Raw genomic sequence first — 19,496 nt, forward strand, 5'->3', positions numbered from 1 at the left:
TCAGGCCTTGCTCCCGCGCGGCAGGCTCTGCGGGGAGTGCAGCTCCACCGACTGCCGCCGCCGCACCTCGCGCTCCTCCCAGTCGGTGTCCGGCTCCAGGCCCTTGAGCACCGCCAGGCGCTCCTGCAGGCTCTTGGCCGAGGGGAACAGCAGGTAGTTGTAGAGGAGGGAGGCGATGATGGCGCCCACCAGGGGTCCGATCCAGAAGACCTGGGGGGAGGGGAGAGGAGAAGCTCCAGCACCCGCTCGGCCCGCCCGCGCCACCGCCACCGCCACCGCCGGGACTCGCCGCAGGAGAGACTGACGTAAAGGTCACGAGCTGCCCGGGGCGACCGCAGTGTGCGGCGAGGGGCACCTTCTCAAGCCCGCTGCCGGCCCCGCGTCCTGACTCCGCCGCTAGTGCGAACTCAGAGTCAGTCTCTCCGAGCCCGTTCCCTTTCCCTACAAGAATGCTCTCTTGTGGAGCTGAGGCCGCTGAATGGGCTAAGGTGCCCAGCACAGAGCAAGCTCTGCTGGCTGAGCAGGAGTCGGTCACTGGGCCCCCGGTGCCAGGCGCTGTGTGATGGGGAGACGGGCTTACTTCATTTCCCCGAGGAAGCCGACAAAACCCTCACTGGCGGTTTCATTTACAGCAAGGGACGAGGGAAGACAGACTCTGGCGCAGCTCTGGGGGCTGCGACAAGGTTTCCCAGTACCTCAGGGCAAGTGCAGCGGGATTGGATCCCCTCCCCGCCACACACACACACACACACACACACACACACACACACACACACACACACGTGTGTTATAGCCCCTAATGTCTCTCTGGAATGATTTCTAGGAACGGGGGAGGCAGGGGTTTGGCCATTACCCAGTGATCATCGAACTTGCCGGTGACGACTGCTGGGGCCAGGGAGCGGGCTGGATTCATGGAGCAGCCGGTGAAGTAGATCTGTGGGGGAGGGGGGTAGAGGAGAAGAGGGGTGAGAGCAGAGCAGAGCAGGTCGCCCTCATCCTCCTTCCCAGTGCTGGGGACGCTTGGCCGGAGCCTAAAGTGAGCCCAGGAAAGGTGAGACTAGCTCTGCACCGTTCACCCCAGCAAGACCTCTGTGAGTTCAAGGCCAGCCTGGTCTTCGTAGTGAGTTTCAGGAGACCTGCCCTTTAGCACCAGAGCTCCTTGGGATTCTGAGAGGGCCCTTGTGGAGAGGTGTGTGTGTGTCTCTACAGGGCTCCGAGTGGCTGTTTCCTCAGGGGACACGTGTGTCTTGGTTCTTGTAGGGCAGCTGGAACCTGTGGCCGTGACTTACCCCCAGGAGGTGGCCCAGGGTGACAGAGAAGCCGATGGAGAGGGCGGGGCTGCCCAGGTTGTCGCTGCGGCGGTCGTCGGTGGAGGCGAAGATGCAGAGAACCAGCTGCAGGGTCAGGAAGAGCTCCACAGTCACGGCCTGGCCCGCCGTCGCGTTGTTGTGGAGCTGGGGAGAGGGGAGGGGATCAGTGCGGGGAAGCTGCCCAGTGCCTCGGCTCACCTGCTCCTGGCTCCACGGGGAGCCTCTAGGCCCGAGACCCACAACCCTGCCTCCTCCACCTTAACTGTAATCACTGCTCCCTCTGGATCCTGGCCCCCAGGCAGCGGTGAGCCTGGACAGCCTGGGGTTGGGATGTGGATCCCAGAACCTAATAGACGAGGGGGCTGAGGTTTCTAAGAGGAAAGAAAGGCTGTGCTTGGGGAAGAGGTTCCCATCGCAGCGAGAAGCTTTGGACTTGGCACCAGAAAGGCCTTTATCTCTACATCACACTGCTGTAACAGTATGGCGAGGATTCAGCCTTCCTGTGCTCACATGGCCGAGGAACTTATTGGGTCCCCTCGCCTCTGCCCCCCCCCCCCATTGCATTCAGGCCTTGCTTCTCTCCCCAGGGCCGCTCCCTCGCCTCCGTGGAGGCTGGGGGCAGCGGTGGGTGGCACGGGCGGGGGCAGGCTTTGGAACGCTGAAGGGGAAGCCTCGTACCGTACCCACGTAGGGTGCCCATGGTCCCTGCAGCCCCTGTCCCAGGTAAGGAGAGAACTTGGGGCTGAGCTCAGAGGCCATTCATAACCCGGCCACACCCAGCGCTGGGTTTCTCTCTGGGTTTTGTCATCCTGCACCCCACGCCCTGCCCTTTGGGGCCGAGCACTGCACAGGGTGGCCCGATGACAGCCTTTCAACTCCCACACTCCTTCTCTACGTCCCGAGCTCCTAGCCTGGTGCTTCCAGGTCTTTCTAGGGTCTAGCCTCAACCTCTGCTATGCTGCAGCTCCTAGAGACAGGAGCGGGGACTCAGCTCTTCCAGGTTGGTGGCCACGTTGGTGCACTGGAAGGAGACTATTTGGTCTCAGTGTCCCAGTCTGTACAATGTGGGTGACATAAACCAGCTCTGGAACTGAGGGTGATGAGGGGAGACTCTACCCCACCCTTGCTGGCAATGGCTGTTCAGAGGGGTCTGTGTCACACAGCCGGGCACAGTCTGTTGCTTCCTTGCTGCGGATCCGCTGAGCACTGGGTTAAAACCCTAAGGTGGGGAGACTGCAGAACCAAACGCACAGCACTGTACCAAGGGTAAGACAGCGTGTGGCTGGGCCCAGGGCAGATCGGGGGCACCAATGACAGCTTCCTGGGGTCCACGCTGACTCGTGGCAGCGTCCTCAGGATCTCAGGCTCGGTGGTCGGCACTCATGTCTCACTTGCCTCAGGGCAAATGAGCCCTAGGTTGCCTCACTCCAGGCTGGCTGGGCTCTCCCTACCGCTCAAGATGGGTCAACGCAGAGGAGCAGCCTTTGACCCCGAGTGCCGGAGGGCTGGGATACGGTAGAGGATGAGGCTGGCTGCTCCCAGGGCGTTAGAAGCCTGAGGTAAGCTCTCAGCAAGTTCTTTGACTCTAGCTGGATGTCTCCTTGTTGTAAAACAAACTCATGTAATAATGGAAATAAGAGGCTGGAGAGATGGCTCAGCAGTTAAGGGCACTGGCTGCTCTTCCAGAGGACCCAGGTTCAAATCCTAGCACCCACATGGCAGCTCAAGACTGTCTGTAACTCTAAGATCTGACACCCTCACACAGACCTATGTGTGGGCAAAACACCAATGCACGTAAAATAAAGGTAAATAGATTGATTTTAAAAACAATGGAAATAGACACACTTCATTCCTCACTTCGGCCCCTCTAACCTTTTTGGCCCTGGGTGCCCAGCTTCACCTTATTTTCCATTTTGAAGGGTGCTCCCTAACTGGGGGACCTCTGTCCCTCTCGTGAGGAAAGTCACCTCTACAGAGGACTGTGTGCAGCGCCCAGGATTGAGTGGGTGGAGAAGTGGAGGAGGAGGCCTGAGAGGGGCTAGCTCTCCTGGTTTGGGGGAGGGGTGCAGAGTAGTTGTGCTGAAGGGATTCCTAGATCCCTAGGCATGCACAGACTGGAGAAGAGAGGACCAGGCTTCACCTTCAGCTCTCAAAGTGCCTGGGGCGCTGTAGTCCCCTGTAGAGCCAGCTCAGGCCCACAAGCTCCAGGAGCCTCTCCTGCAGGCCTCTGCGGCTGGCTCTGACATTAACAAACTCTAGACCATCTCAGCCACCGCTGCCCCCAGCCCCACATCTGTTTCTTAGTTTCTGAGGCAAAGCCCAGATCCTGCCTGGGAAGAAATCATGGGTTTTGTGGTGGAATTTTGGGGGGCTTAGTGGCACTTCCCCCCACCCCGGGGCTGCACCTACTTTACAGAGCTGCCAGTATCTGCCTCTCGAAGGGCACCATCCAGTCCTCGCCCGGTCAGTGCTGCCGGGCTGTTTCACCCCTTGCTCTCTCCATCCTCCCGAGGCCCCAGTGGCCTGTCTGTGCTAGGGCGCTGTGTCGGCTGCATTCTAGCCTATGGGTGGATGTAGGTGGCCACTGCTCCTGGTGACTCAGCGGCCCTCTCCTCAGCCCTCCTAGGGTAGCCGTGCTCCTGGCCTCAGGCTCTCCTTCCCCCACTCCGGGCCTGTCCCGCCTGTTTTATCCTTCACAAGAGCTTTCAGCATCTGGCCCTCCTAGAAAGGACAAAGCTCAGGCTACTCACAGCATTGACAGCCAGGTCCCCTCGGATTTCTACTGGAGTAATCTCATGCAGTATGGCGGCCCCGGCCACAGCCCCCAGCAGCTGGGCAGCCACATAGAAGGCAGCTCGAAGGAAGGAGACGTGGCAGCCCACCAGGCAGGCCACGGTCACGGCAGGGTTGATGTGGGCCCCGCTGACATGGCCCAGGGTCTGGACCAGCGTGCCAATGCCCAGGCCGAAGGCCACGGCAATCTGGAGCACGGAGGGTGGGGAGCTGGCCCACTGGAGGGCCGAACCAAGGCCGAAGAAGACGAAGAGAAGAGTGGCCAGGAACTCAGCCAGCACGGCTCTGGAGAAGGCGATGGATCGGAGCTCCCACATGCTGCCCGCCAGGGGTCTGGGCCACAGCGGCGCCTCCTCCCTCGTCACTCTCTCTCTTCTCTCTTTCTCTGGGCCTCTGGGGAGGCTGGGCCTCTGGCACTTATAGGGCCTTTCGCTCCTAGACTTGGGCACGTGGGGTAGAGGGCGTTCCTGTGGAGACCGAGCACTCGGACGGCGGCCTTGCCCTCACCCTGCCCCTGCCCACCTAAGGCCTATCATCCCATCTTAGCTTCACAGCTGACTAATGTTCTCCTCATTAATGAGCTCAGATAAGGATTGACGTCCCCACTTTTCCCTGTTTGTTCCCTCAGTTACCCCGGGGAGATGCCCTAGGGCTTCCCAGCCCCCACAGTGACCACCAGCATCAGTTACCGCAGAGGAGACCTTTGCTTGGACTGAAAGACTGGTCAAGGAAGGGGCGATGCCTCAGCCAAAGCCGGGAGGAAGTGTGGGTGCTACCTCTCCCTCTTGGCTGGCTGGATGGTCTTCCTTCTGGATGGAAAACAACTGGTTGGCCTGCGACAAATTTCCAAAGCAAAAGGTCTTGGGCTGGCTTTCTTGCAGTTAATCACCCGTAAGCCATTATGGCTCACCTTCTCCCAGGAACCCCAGCTGGAGAGAAACTCCCATCGCCTGGAGCCGAGCGTGGCTTCAGGGGCCCTGGGACCCTGGCCCTGCGTGGTAGAGTTACCGGGGTCAACTGAGGAACTCCAGGGCTTCCATTCAGCAGCGCTCACTGCTGTCTTTGAGATGTCTGGTCTGTCTCTGTGAACGAGGTAATGAAACCATCTCACAGGTATAGATTCGCAGTAAGGCGGCGCCCGGCTCTCAGGAAGAGCTCGGGTCCTGTCGGCCATTGCTCAGTGCTGTTTGCATTTGGAGGCAAACAGGTGCCCAAATTCAGAGTCTCTGAAGCTGTAACCGGCTCTAGATGCCACCCTGGAGCTCAGAGCCACCCTCACCGCCGGAGGAAGACATGTCTGTGGGCATCCAAAGCCAGGCGGACAGACAAGGCATCCGATGATGCCTCTGCTCCTCCTAGCCTCAGGGACAGGCGTTTGGGAGGGACTGACCAGCGCAGAGTGGAGACACTGACACTACGGTGAAAGGGGGATACTGAGGCCAAGGGCAGGCCAGTTATTTTCCAACCTGTCCAAGAAGGTTGGTGGCTGAGCTGGGACTAGAACCTAGTGTGGAGCACTTTCCGTGATGCCTGGGGTCCTTGCCTGGACAAGAATGGACCTGGACAAGAATGGCAGGGATGTTTCTCCCACACATTTGTTTTCAGAATGTAGCAAGATGCACAAAAAACAAACATCCGAATACATCACACACACACACACACACACACACACACACACACACACACACAACTTGTAACTCCTGCGGTTAGGGAGAAAGGTGAGAATGAGGAGGAAGAAACCACAAGTGACCCTAGCAGAGGAGAGCTCCAGAGGCGCAGGGAGCCTCGCAAGGCTTGGGTCTCAGGTAGAGCTTTTCCTGCAGGGTATCTGCCCCCTCCCCCCATGCTCCCTGCTCAGGGTCCTCCCTGCAACTCAGGCTCTCCAGAGAGCGTCAGAGGTGAGGATGGGAGAGCCCTGTCTTGAGAAGAGCAGCTGTGACTCAGTTTCCTCCTTTAACCGTAGCATACCCAGACCACACCAAAAGCACGGAGGACCCTACCCAGCTGGGGAATGCATCTTGCTGGCATCTGGGAGATACGTAGTATCTTGAGTGCTCCTTTTGCCTCTGTATGCTCAGACCCTGCTGTGTCTGGGAGCCCGGAGAACCCTTACATGAGCTGAACTGTGACAGTGGTTCCAAACCCACCCTCAGCCACTGAGTTCCTGTGTGACCTGGGATGAGCCACACACCCTTTCTGATCTACCCTGCCTGTGGTCATGAGAGCAGCCTTCACTGGTTCTGACCCTAGACAGCACTGCCTCTGGCCAGCCTGGTGCCAGGATAGAACCAGAATAAGCGTCACCATGTCTGCGCAGCCCAGTTTGTGTGGCTTTGTCACTCATCCACATTTCCATGGGGCTAGGGGTGGGGTTCAGAGGAAGAGCACCGGCCTAGCACGTGAAGCCCCGGGTGCCATTCCCATCACCGAGAATAACCAACAAAAACCGAGGCCGGGATCCAACACACCACAGCAGCCGTGGGCCTCAGCTCACAGACAGGGCACGGAGTGGCAGGGACTGTGCTTCTAGAAGCTGTCAGGAGATTCTGGTCTGGCCCCAAGCCAGGGAGGAGGGAAAAACCAGCCATAACTGCACGGCTCATTCCCTGCCTTTGCCCTTGGCCTTCCCTCATGCCAGCGAGGAAGACGCATTCCACCCGAGGCCTCCTGCTGCGCCTTCGGGTTCACCGCCTTCGGGAGAGCCACAGCTTGGTTTTGCTTTTCTGTTTTGTTCGTTTTTAATAATTTATTTAATTTTATTTTATGTGCGTTGCTGTGAGGGTGTTGGATCCCCTGGAACTGGAGTCACAGACAGTTGTGAGCTGCCACGTGGGTGCTGGGATTTGAACCCGGGGAATCTGGAAGAGCAGTGCCCTTAACCCCTGAGCCACCTCTCCAGGCCCTTTGCTTTTTGTTTGTTTGTTGGTGGTTTTTGTTTTTCCTTCTCCCTCCAGCTTCCCAAGCTTCGGGGCCACAGAGCTGAATGAGGGGATGATGACAAATTTGGCAACAGTAAAATGAGGTGGGCCCAGTGGACAGCCCTCTGAAGATTCCCTGGTTGGAGGGACAGCCCCAGGACATGGTGGACCCCAGCTACCCAGGACTGTCGAAGAGCTCAGTGCTGTCAGAAAGAGACAGACAGTCTGGTCCTAATACACATTCGCCAGGCAGCAGAGCTCTGAGTTGCAGCCAGGAGATGAGGGGCCTCCCACGTACCCTGGCTCCAGCCTCCCTACCCCACACCCTTTTCTGAATCATAACCAACAAACACTTTAAAAAACAAAACAAGACAAAAGTTTTCTTCTGAGTGCCCAACAACCAAAAATGTAATTCAAAATCAAACGTCTAATGGATTCCGAGTGTGTTCGGCGGGCTCAGCTGTGTGTGCTGTGCTGGGAACTGCAGTGTTTTCACTGTCTGACACTGTTGTGCTGGGAACTGCAGTGTTTTTCACTGGACGCACTCAGCTTCCCTTGCTTATAGACATGTCATGGTTTATGAAAAACAAAGATCTTAATATTTTCCCATCATCACTTCTCCGCCTGTACCATGTTCGAATACCTGTAGATTACATCATGTTAGATTGTTTATTTTTTTAAATTTCTATTTGGGGTCTAAGGAGGTGGCTCAGAAGGTAAAGCGCTTGTCATACAAGTTGGAATCCCTGGTACTCTCTCAGCAGCCGGGAGAGTGCGGCAGCCTGCCTGTAATCCCAGTCCTGGGAGACTGAGAAAGGGTCCTCAGGGCAAACTGATCAGCTTGCCAAATTGGTGAGCTCTCGCTTCAGTGACGACGTGGAGAGAAATCAAGAAAGTATCCAATGAGAGTCTCAGGGTTCTACACAGAGATGCGCGCGCACACACACACTCACACACAAACCACATACCATGTACACGCGTCATAAAAAAGAAAGAAAGTGCTGCTCAGCCGAACGTGGTGGCTCACACCTGTAACCCAGCACTTGGAAGGCTGAGGTAGGAGAATCAGGAGCTCAGACCAGCCTGGGCCAAAGAGCAAGTCCAGAGCTAATCTGGGCTACGTGAGGCTCTGTTTAGAAAAACTGCACATGCACAAATAAATACATTTTTATTATTAAAAAATAATAAAAGTTGCCAAGTCCCATAAAAAAAAAACCACTCAGTGGATTTAGGCTTTTGGTGAGGATAGAATTTCCAACAGTTTCTGGACTGACTCTAAGCTACTTGTTTTGCACTTCATGTTTGTATGAACAGTGTTTTCACATTGACCACCATCAACTCTAAATAGTAACTGAATTTAGGAAACATTGAGGTCGTACACCTTGCAGTATCAAATGTTTAGCAAAATTTTAATTCTGCATGTAAAATAAAGGAGCACGTACGTCTCAGTATGTGAATTTGCTTTTGTCTTTAATAAATGGTAAAAATACATGACTATTGAAGTAAATTTCTTAATGATGTCTTATTAAAGTGTTTGAGTTGTGTGCCTACTTTACATACCTATATACCTGGGGTTGCAGAAAAGTTTCTCAGTTGAGAAAGGGTTGTGAATGGGAGGTGCTTAAGTCTTAGTCTTGGTCCGGCTGAACTGTAGGGGGTCTAGAGAGCCAGCTACACCTGCGACTCACTGCCAGGTACATGATGGGGGGGGAGTAACCTCACAGCCCTGAAGTGCTTTGGGAAGCATTCCTGATGGTCAAATTGCATGCAATAAAACGATTAAAAAGACGGTTCTTAAATTCAGAGAACTAAAAATGCTTTCTCACCAGCCAGGACCTTTTTCACTTACTGAGAGAATCTTTTATCTTTCCTCAGCAATGGGTCCTTCAAGCCACTGTGCATAGATAGCAAAGAGGTCCCCAGATTTCCTCCCATTCCGGTTCTAACTCTCCTGGATTCAGCTGGGCTGGGAAGAGACGCTCTCTTTTCTTCCTTCTCACCGACCCCCTCGGCTTCTTGCTTTTGAAGCCTCACTTATGTCTCCAGGACTGGCTTCAGCGTCTGAGCCTCCCGCCCAAGCCCCCCCCTCCTTCACGGCAGCTTCTGTGCCACCAGGAGCAGTGCTGTGCTGTGTCTACCACTTTCTTTAAAAGAACTGAAAACATTGTTTATGTAGTGTGTCGGGAATGGCACCTGTACTACGGCATGCATTTGGACGTCAGAGTGGGATTGGTCCTCTCCTCCAGCGTGGGTCCTGGGAACCAGACCCGTCTCAGGCTGGGCAGTGAGTGCCTTTACCCGCCAAGCCATCTGGTAGACCTGAGGGACGACTGACAGCTGCTGCTCCTTTCAGAATTCCTTCCTGCCCCCGGGCTGTGAGCGCTGTTGCTGCTGTCTGCTCCACTCCTGTGTGAGCAGTGATGATTCTGTTCCCTCCTCAGGAATAAACCACACAAGGCAACATTTTATCTCCTGGTGGGCTCTCCCTTCTGTAGCCACCGAATACTTGGCTATCATTTTGCAAGAAGACATGAAATTGTGCTTATTCTTGAATCACTAAGACCATGTTCTTTTCTTTTTTCGTTTTGTTTTTTTGAGACAAGGTTTCTGTGTGTAGCCTTGGCTGTCCTGCACTCACTCTGTAGACCAGGCTGGCCTTGAACTCACAGAGATCCTCCTGCCTCTACCTCCCGAGTGCTGGGATTACAGGCGTGGGCCACCTGCCCAGCTCAAGATCAGGTTGTGTCTCTGCATCTCCGAGTGCCCAGTAACTTTCCCTGATGCGGAACTGTGTAATCTGTTTATTTGTTTGTCCACAGTTTCATCCTCCTTCATCCCTCCCTCTCCTGCCCACGTCTTCCTTCCCCAGTCCACCTCCTGGGTTAGTGAGTTTTCATTTGTGGCCCACCACATTTGGGTGAGAATGGGCGTCGGTTCAATCGAGTGAGCACGGCGGCCTGCCGGTGGCTACACGCCTGAGGAATGTGACTTCCTCTTCCCCGGCATCCTTCGGCTCCTCTGGGTGGGGCCTCATGAGCTCCACCCTCATTCTTGCACAGGTTCAAGGGCCACGTCTCGTACAGGTTGTGCGCAGGACCATCCCGTGCTGTGAGTTCTCCGCTGCAGCAGCTTGCCACAGCTGGAAGATGGAGCTTCATAGCTCCCTTCCCAGCTTCCGGGTGTTGCCTGAGCCTTGGAAGGAATGGAATAGACCATGTCCATTTAGCAAACAGCTGTAGTAGGAGCCTCTCCTCCCCCACTAGGGCCCTGACCTCACCAGCCACGCACTTCTGAACAGCTTTACAGTATCAGGCATGATTTCCCTCCTGTGCAACAGGCTCAGGTCTAATCAGAAAGCGCTCTGTATAACATTTTGAAGATTTATCATTTGAGAAAGAGTCTCACTATGGAGCTCGGCTGACCTCAAGTTTACCATCCTCCTGCCTCAGCCTCCCGAGTGCTGGGATTACAAGTATGTGTTGCTCACTCACTATGAAGGCATTTTAACTTGTGTAGCGAAGAGAAGGCTCTTGGAAACTTGCCAGGCCAAGTTTACACTCGCACAGCTTGATGAGCGCTACTCCCAGCTGCCGTCGCTTACCGCAGTTGTAAGATTACAAGGAGAAAACAAGGCATCCCGTCAGATCCATGGAACACTGCAGCTACTGTGTTAAGTGTGTGTTAAATCTTACACTGTTCTGAGAACTCTTTTTGTGTTTGTTTGTTTGTTTCCGGTTTTGGTTTTTAGAGACAGGGTTTCTCTGTGTAGCCTTGACAGTCCTGGACTCACTTTGTAGACCAGGCTGGCCTTGAACTCACAGAGATCCGCTGCCTCTGCCTCCCGAGTGCTGGGATCAAAGGCGTGCACCACTATGCCCAGCTACGGGGGCCATTCCACCTAAACCACCATATACAGTGAGACCCCTTCTCAAAAACCAAAAGAATATTCCAAAAAATAGTCGCTATATATCAAACTTATCCTAAACAGTTCTTTAGCTCCTTGGTGGCTTGGGAGCTTCTGAGCTATGTCCCAAGCCCTCAGAATGACTTTGCTTCCCAGTAGCACCATTTTCCACAGCAGGGTTATGAAAGCTGCACAGATCTCACGGCTGATGAGGAGTTGGGGCAGCCTTGCGTTCCCTCTCCAGGCTGCCTTTCCCCACTCCCACCGGACTTAGGGCCCAGCAGAGGTAGGAAAGGATGAGAGTCCAGGGGGACAAAGATTCCTGGAGCATCTGTGCCACCAATTGAGGAGGGGGTGTGCGGAACAAGGGACTGAGATCCAGACAGTTTGCCTGACCTTCCATGGCTTCTCACGTCTCTTCGTCTCTGAACCCTGATGTGTTTTCATGGACCATGAGTCCTGAGCACATTCTCACAGCCAGGTCCTGCTGTCCACCTTTTTGGCTGAGATCCTAAGAAGTACATTTACTCTCCCCATGGGCATCTCTCAAATAGTGAGGGATGGTTAGACAAGAGAGGTGAAACTAACATTTCAGAAACCATTCCTAAGTCATGTTTTGAATTCTGGCTTACCAAAAAGTAAGCGATTCATATCGAGACAGTGGCGTTGATGTTCTTTTATTTATTGTCGCTCAGTTTGAGAAACAGCTGGACATTCCAGGTGAGCAGGTGTTTTCTCCCGGGTCGGGGGTCGGGGGAGACCCTCCGCTCCACCCCATCTGTTGAATCCTGCCTTCCTCACTCTTAGCAGCCGAGGCTAACCTGCTGGGCTCCTCTCTCTGTGAACTTCAGGAGTCTGAGTTTCCTGGTTTGCTCTCCTTGCAGCCTCAGCATCCTCACAGGGCCTGACACGGTAGCTGCTGAATAACTGGATAGGAGCAAACTGCCAGCAAACTGTTTTGCTCTGACCCTTGCTCCACCCCCCCACCCCCCCCGACACACACACACACACACACACACACACCTTCACCCTCTGTGAAGGAGCTAGCTGCTGGAACTGATTCCAGGAGAGTCTGGTCCTTGGAGCTTGGGCTGGAGAGGAAGTAAGGGAGTGTATTCGAGCGTCCCTGGTGTGGGAAAGGGCCAGGGATACGTTTGCCTGCGTGTAACAAGGACTGGATGAGAAAGGGCTGGGGGCAGGGAGATCGTTCTAACAACCTGGGGAGAAAAGAGTTCCTGCTTGCTTGGGGGGGGGGGGTGTCTAAGCAGGATGAGCAGCAGGGGTGTCAGCATAAGCCATGTGAGGGGCAACGGCAGGCGGGCAGCTGGACGCCACGGCAGACCCTTGCAGGAGGAGAGGGAGGCTGGAAAGCTGCGGAAACACCTTCGTCTCTTGTTACTGTTCCTTGCCGGCTCTGAACTTTTCCTAACCCCAGTGTCCCCATCAAGGACATCTGGGAGAAGCTGACCGTGCAGGAGGCCCAGTGAGCTGACGGTGACTTGATGGCTACTGCCTGTCCCTTCTGTTTCTACCACTCAGGGCCTGGGAGCCAATCATCAGCTGACCCAGGAAGTCTGAGGTACTCAGCTCCAGGGAGAAGGGGAGCTGTGAATGCCAGTGAGCGTGCACCTCAGCCATTACCAAACAAGTGTTGGTAATGAGCAACGCCCAGTGACCTTCCTGCAAAGGCCACCGGGTCCTGTTTACTCTCCACTCATCACATCTTTGAGCCATCTGGCTCCCTCTGCCTGCTGCCGGCATCCAGGGTTGGGGGCACATAGGCCCCTCTCCCTGTCATGCCGCCTCTCCTCCACACCTGTGGACACAACTCCTGCCTTCCTAGTCCCATCCCCAACACCCTCTGCCCAAGCCTGTCCATTCTTCCTCAGCAACCAGCCCTGAGCTCAGCTCTCTCCCTCCCCCTCCTCTCAATTACAGGGACAGTGTGTCTGGGTTAGAGGACAGAAAGCTGAAGGAGCCACCTCCTCTATCCCTCCCCCACCGCCCCATCCCTTGTCCCAGGTCCCACAGCAGGGACAGTTTGTGTGCTTTCCCGGATGAGCTGCAAGCTGTCAGGACGGGAGCCATATCTAATCTACCTTTGTTGTCTTAATGCTTTACACGTGATTGGCACGGAATAGATGTTGGGAAAAAATGTTTGCAGAATGAATGCGTGTTTGCCCAAGGTCAGACAGCTAGGAAGTAGCTATAATTCAAAGCTAGCTCTTCCTGGATGTCACCCCACCCCACATGACACCCTCCAGGAAGCCGTCCTCGGCTTAGTCAGGCAGCTTCTGTCCCCACCCTTAAGAGATGTGGAACTTGGGCACTTATCACATTTTTAACCTCACCCAGGACAGGCCCTGACCCCACAGGTCTGTGACTGTGGGGCAGCCAGGCCAAAGATAACCATGCAAACACCTCAGCCACCCCATCCCTCTGCCCCCCCTTTCTCCCACAAGGGCCACCCAGCCCCAGGCCCATCGTTCTGCAGCAGCTTAATATCAGCCTTCTATCTTCATGCTTCTCTGAAGCCCCTCCTGTTTCAACCAGGGACCTGTGCTGTCCCCCGAGGAATGAGGCCCCTGGGGTTTCCTGTGCTGCCCTCACCCTGGACTATGTTGAGGCTGAGCACTGACCGTGGGACAGAGGGCCTTCCCCAGCGGTGCAAGGCACAGGGTCTGCAGCCACCTGCCCAGCTGCCTGGCTGTGGGGCCTGAAGCCACTCAGGCCCTCCAAGGGCTTCCCCAGGGGCTAAGGCTCTCCGGCTCTAGGAAGTCCCTTACCCTACCTAACCACCTCTGGCCACAGTGCTGGCCTGCTCACTAGTTGGTGGCTGGCTGTTTTCTCATGACTTTACAACTCTGAGAAGGTTCATTGTGCTTGCTCAGCCATGTAACAAATGTTTCCTGAGCACCAGGCATAGTCTGGGCTTTGGCCACCCATCAGGGAACACGACAGAAAGATAGAACGACTTTAATCCCAGCGCTCGGGGAGACAGAGGTGGGCAGAGCTCTGAGTTTAAGGCCAGCCTGGTCTACACAGTGAACAGGCAGGGTTGCATAGAGTCTCAAGTAAAACAAAACAAGAGGATCACAAGCTGAGATGGTTGCACACAGCTGTAATCACAGGACTTGGGGGGGAGAATAGAGAAAGGAGGATCGGGAGTTCAAAGTCATTCTCTGATCAATGAGACCCTGTCTTAACACCCCCTCTCTCTAAGAAAAAAGAAAGATAATTACAGAATTAGCATACGATCCCACATTTTGGTCCTGGCTATACATGCAGAGGAGCAGAACAATGCAACCCCACCCCCATGCACTCACACACTCTCACACCTGGTTCTAGGCACACTACTTGCCTTAGTTAAAGTTGGAAAACAACTCTAGAGGCCAGCGGCACGTGAATGGACAAATGACATACCCACGCAGTAGGCTATCGCTCATCCACCAGCACAGGTGAAACTTAAACATGTTGAGTGCAAACTAACTGTAGAAACTAGTCAACAGGTACCGTTGCTGGGGCGGGATCAATAAAGAGGGCACTAGCACAGTACAAACAGGAAATGAGAAAACGGGGGAGCACTAATTAGGGAGGAGGAGAAAAATAAATGCAGGAGAGAGGGAACTAACATCGCAGGAAGGATGTCTGGAAAAGTCATAAGGAATTATACTATTATCTACCTAAAATGCATGCATCCATCCATCCGTCCATCCATCCATCCATCCATCCATCCATCCATCCATCCATCCAGGATGATATCCCCCTCCACAAGCGCCAAGGGCCATCTGACGAAGCACCAGCACCAACGCCGAGAAGCCCTCCCTTGAGTTGTTGCTCAGGGTTGCACAGGAACATTACAGACTATTGCTATTGCCCCTGGTTGTCCTCCAGAGACGGAAGTCCCTATTGCTGAAGATGCCATGTGCTTGAGAGACCCCTGAGCTGGAACTGAGCCGAAAGCCTCCTGCGAACCACATCAGTGACTGGCGTGGCATGGTAGTCCCAAGGAGGCAGTAGTTGGCACGCATACCCTGGCAGTAACCACCAGCTCTCTAATTGGACTTACTGTCTGCCCAGCAAGAGGGAAATCATGCCTAGTCCTGAAAACCTGGTGGTCCTCAGTGCCAGTGAAGTTGTAAATCTTGGAGGAGAATCTACAACCTCCACTTTGCTAAACGAACCTAACCCCTGACTAGAACTGTTTGTATTATACCCTCGGATAAGTATAGTCTCCACTCCTCATCAAGGGAACTTTTCTTTCAAACAAATAGAGACCCACAACACAGCAAACTCAGCCACGGAGCCCAGTCCCAGCAGACACACCTGCACCAGACTCTCCCCCGCAGCTCGGGGATAACTGCAGAAGAGGAGGCAGGAAGTGTGTAAGAGCCAGAGTGCTGACAGCAGGAGAGAGAGTCTTCCCCGGAGACGTGCACACCGACTGGCTAGTCAACACCAAACGGTCAGCCCTGAAAACACACAAGTAACAACGTACATACACATACAGACACTCATACGTCTACGTCAATAGCTAATGAGAAAGGCGGCCATGGATTTGAAGTAGAGCAAGGAGTAGTATATGGCAGGAGGCTTTAGGGGAAGAAAAGGGAAGAGGAAAATTATGTAATTCACTTACAATCTCAAAAAACAGCAGCTAATTAAAAGCAACGCCGTGAGTGGAAGAAGCAGACATGAAAAGACAGCTGGTGTGGGCACCCTCCAGATGAATCGTCCACGATGGGTAAATCTACGCAGACATAGAGGAGACAAGTGGCCGTCCCAGGCTGCGGCAGAGGGATGGCAGTGAGGGCTCAGGCTCAGCGGGAGCGGGGTTTCCTTCTGGGGTGATGAGCTGGGTGGTGGTAGTCGCCGAATCCCACAGGGGGCTTACTGAATGCCACTGAGCTGTCTACCTTAAGACGGTGAAATGGTGGGTTCTGGGCTGTTCTACTTTACAACTGAACAAAAACTGTGTGTTATACTGTCACGCTGTGTCACAAGCTAGTGGTGGATTTGGGGGACATCCAAGCCGAGCCTTAAGGGCCCTGACGGATATACTTGAATCAGGATTGAGGAAGGAAAGGAATAAGAAATGGTTGGGCCTGCCGTCTGGGGGTGAGCAGGCTGGAGAAGGACAGAAGCGCATTTTGGGCGTTTCTACGTTGGCCTGCTTCTGGAACAGGCAGAAGAAGTCCAGGAAGTTGAGGAAGCAGAAGGCCGTGTGTGGGAGGCAAGGCGGAAGGGCGGGCGGGGGCTTCAGTGAGGGTGGGAGGAACAGGTGAAGGCTGCTGGCTGCCAACAGAGGCAGAGGGTGTAGGCTCCGTGTTCAAGGAGAACCCCAGAGCCAGGCTGGACCACAGGCTGTTCCCAGCCAGGAAGCGGGCAGGGAAGACTGGGTGCATGTGAGGGAAGGTATGAAGGTGGGTGGCAGAAGTTGAGGGCTTTTCCTTGTCTGGACTGCTGAGCCCTTTGTGAATGAGGAGGAGGGTCGGCTATCAATCAGCAAGCTAACAGGCCTTGCTGGAGGAACCAGGCCAGGGTTGAATCAGCAGTGGAGGGCAGAGAAGGGCCAGGGATGGGGAAAGCAGAGAGCAGGACATCGGAGAGGCGGACAGCGGTAAGAGGGGCAGTGCAGGGCGCCTGCTGAGGCCCAGAAGCAGGATGGCCATAGCAGCCTGCTATGGCCCACTAGGGCCCGGCGGCCCAGCGGAAGCCAGAATGGCAGCCGGATATCTGGGCGCAGCGGGCACTGAGTGGTGTGGCAGACCACTGGGCAGGGATGGCAGACAGGGAAGGGCTGTGAGGCCAGGACTCGGGGTGAGGAGAGGGCATGGCGCGCCCAGAAGTCTTGGGATGTGAGACAGAAGGACAAACAGATTGGAGAGATCAAGAGCTTTCAGGATTTAAGGTCAGGTGATCTGCAAGTGTGTGCTGGGGGCCTGACTGACACAGACAAGGGGTAGCCGTTGCAATGGAGCAGAGGCTAGACCCTCACCAGCTGACAGCAGAGTGAGCACAGCTGGAACATGGAGAGAGGGCTCCCAGAGCACGCTGATGGAGGAAAAGGCTTGTTCCAGGATGCTGTGCCGGGAGTGGGGGGGGGGGGGGGGGGGGGGGGGGGGTGGGAGACCGGGTGAGGAGCGCCGGGGTGGGGGGGGCGGGGGGGGGGGGGGGGGGAGGGGGCGGGAGAAGCAGAGCAGTAAACGCTGACAGCTCTGTGACTCCACGCAGATGTCAGCGGGCTGTACACAAGAGTTCCAGAACAATCCCCTCTTCAGCACAAGAGGGATCCCAGCCCCGTAGGGGGCCAGCCAGTGGCTCCACACTCAGACCAAGCACAGGGACCACTTTCCAAGCCCATTTGTGTACTCTGCAGCCAGAGTAAGGGAGGCACGCCACCCCTGTCCAGGAGGACCTGTTCTGCCTCCCCGGGGCCTTCAGCTGTCACTCACTCAGGTGCATCTCATGGGGGGAACCACACTGCTTTCCCCACCTACCCCGGCTCCACTTCCTCTTGAAGAGCCTCCTCCTCCCTCTGGCTAGCTCTTAGCCCTGCCCTCTCTTGCTCCCCTTCCCTGAGAGTCAAGAAGACTCCTAGAGTGCCCCAAGCTCAAGCCCTGTGCTCAGTTCAGCTCTGGTCGGTCTTCCTTCCCATAGGTGTTGGGCCTCCAACACCACCTGACCTGTGTGTCCGGTACAAGCTACTGAAGGGGGCTGGGCTGCAGATTTCTGCTTAATTCAGAGGAGCGAGCTCCTTGCTATCCCTGCCTTCCCCGCCCCCCACCCCCAAGATCTCAGCCTGGTAGCACGCCAGTCCTAAGGTCACCTTCACGCCACTGCACCCTGAGGACTGTGAGGCTGGACCACAGGCGAGGCTGAGCTCAGCCGCTGTCTGGCTCCTGCAGATGGAAGCAGCCAGCCCTGGCCTGTGGAAGCCTTGAGATCACTGTAGGAACCCCCGAGGCACCCTCTCCTCCACCCCTGACACCTCATCCCCCTCTTTGTGACTGTGTTCCTTCAGTGGAGACTCAGCTTTCTGCGCAACCTGGAGTGCTGCATGGGCGTTCTCAGGTGGGGCACACCCACCCGGCCGTCCCCTCTCCTTCTCTACTGTCTCCCTCGGCTCCCTTCTTCCCTGTGTCCTCTCTAGTCGTGGCTCCCTAGTTCCCTCAGGTGGACTTTCTCCCATCTTGGGGTCATGGGCAGACATCAGGGCAGAGCTGGGAGGCAGAGGGCTCTGGGAAACAGGGAGGTCATGCTTCCTAGGCTCCCTGGAGTTTTCTCCGGACTGGTGAGTGCAGCCCGCAGCTGCAGGGAACAGGGATTATGTTATAGAAATCTTAGCTAGCGCTATCCAGAGCTTCCATGTTCCCCAGGAGGGGCGCAGGCAACCTTCACCCAGAGGACCTGCCCAACAGTGTGGGCAAAGAGGGACAGTGGGTGTGAGGCTGGGGCTGGGCTGGAGCCTGCTGGAGCATTCACTCCCTACACTCTGAGGTCAGTGGTCCAGGACACCCCAAGCTCTGGGGTTCCTGGGCTTGCAAAGAAAGTGAGTGATGGTCTGTCCGTCCAGCAGTTCAGCTCAGCTGCCGCCAGGCTGGGGGAAGGGTTCCTTCACAAGTCGCCAGGTTGTACCAGAGTCTCTGAAGGTGGCCGGGACTTGAAATCTGTAATCAAATAGCAGTGAGCCTCAGCTCTGCCTGGGAGTCTCTCGGCCTTGGGCCGCAGGGCTTGCTAGTTGCCACAGATCTGAGCCTGCCCCGCAGGCTTCTTCCTGACAAGAACCGGGGAAACCGATTAGATTAGCATTCCTTCTGCTGGGTGCGGATGGTCCTTGCCCCTCCTAACGCTGCGACCCTCTAGTGCAGCTGTGACCCCCCCCTCCCCGCAACCCTAAAATTCTTTCCTTGCTCCTTCTTAGCTGTGATTGTTTTCAACCCTGTGAAAGCTGTCATCAAAGGGCAGTGCGCCTCACCGGAACCCTGATCTGGGGAGAGGCAGCTCAGTGCCTGAGGGGCTTATGGGTTTTGCAGGGGCTCTGGGACAGTTTCCCAGCACCCTCACTGGGTGCCCGCAACAGCCTCCTGGGGCGCCTGCACTCGCACCGTGAGCACAAAGGTGTGAAACCTCTCACACCATGTCCATATAAAAAAAAAAATAAGTAAATCTCTTTAAGAAACGAGTAACTGCTAAATTGGGGGGGGGAGGGGGTGGGCAGTGGGCGCGCCTACCGTAACACACTCAGCCGGGCTGCAGATAACAGAGGACGAAGGAGGCTCCCACCCAGCAAGACCCTGTCTTACAAATAAAAGTCAGAGGCTGGGGCATAGGCCAGCCGATAAAGTGCTCGCCTGGCTAGCATGGAGAGTGGAGTTCAATCGCAGGCACCCTTGCGGAGGAAACAAACAGCCAAACAGGGTCCAGGCACGACGGGGCCGGAGAAGGAAGATGTCTGGTCAGCCAGTTCCTACGAGGTTCCAGTGAGAGACCCTGCTCAAAAGAGAGAAAGAGAGAAGTGGGTGGCGCCCGAGGAGCCGTATCTGAGGGCATCCTCTAACTTATGCCCTC

General features: G+C 55.3%; 1 protein-coding gene across 1 annotated transcript; it reads right to left on the bottom strand.

Moving 5' to 3' along the window:
* On the bottom strand, window positions 1-4,420 carry Aqp2 (aquaporin 2). The gene is made up of 4 exons (XM_055627053.1): window positions 4,061-4,420; window positions 1,290-1,454; window positions 854-934; window positions 1-210 (listed from the first exon to the last, which is right to left on the bottom strand). The coding sequence occupies exons 1-4, from the start codon at window positions 4,418-4,420 to the stop codon at window positions 1-3; spliced, it is 816 nt and encodes a 271-aa protein (XP_055483028.1).
* Window positions 4,421-19,496: the final 15,076 nt, after the last annotated feature.

Source organism: Psammomys obesus, unplaced genomic scaffold (genome assembly GCF_907164565.1).
Source record: "Psammomys obesus unplaced genomic scaffold, mPsaObe1.curated_primary_1811, whole genome shotgun sequence".
NCBI lineage: Eukaryota > Metazoa > Chordata > Mammalia > Rodentia > Muridae > Psammomys > Psammomys obesus.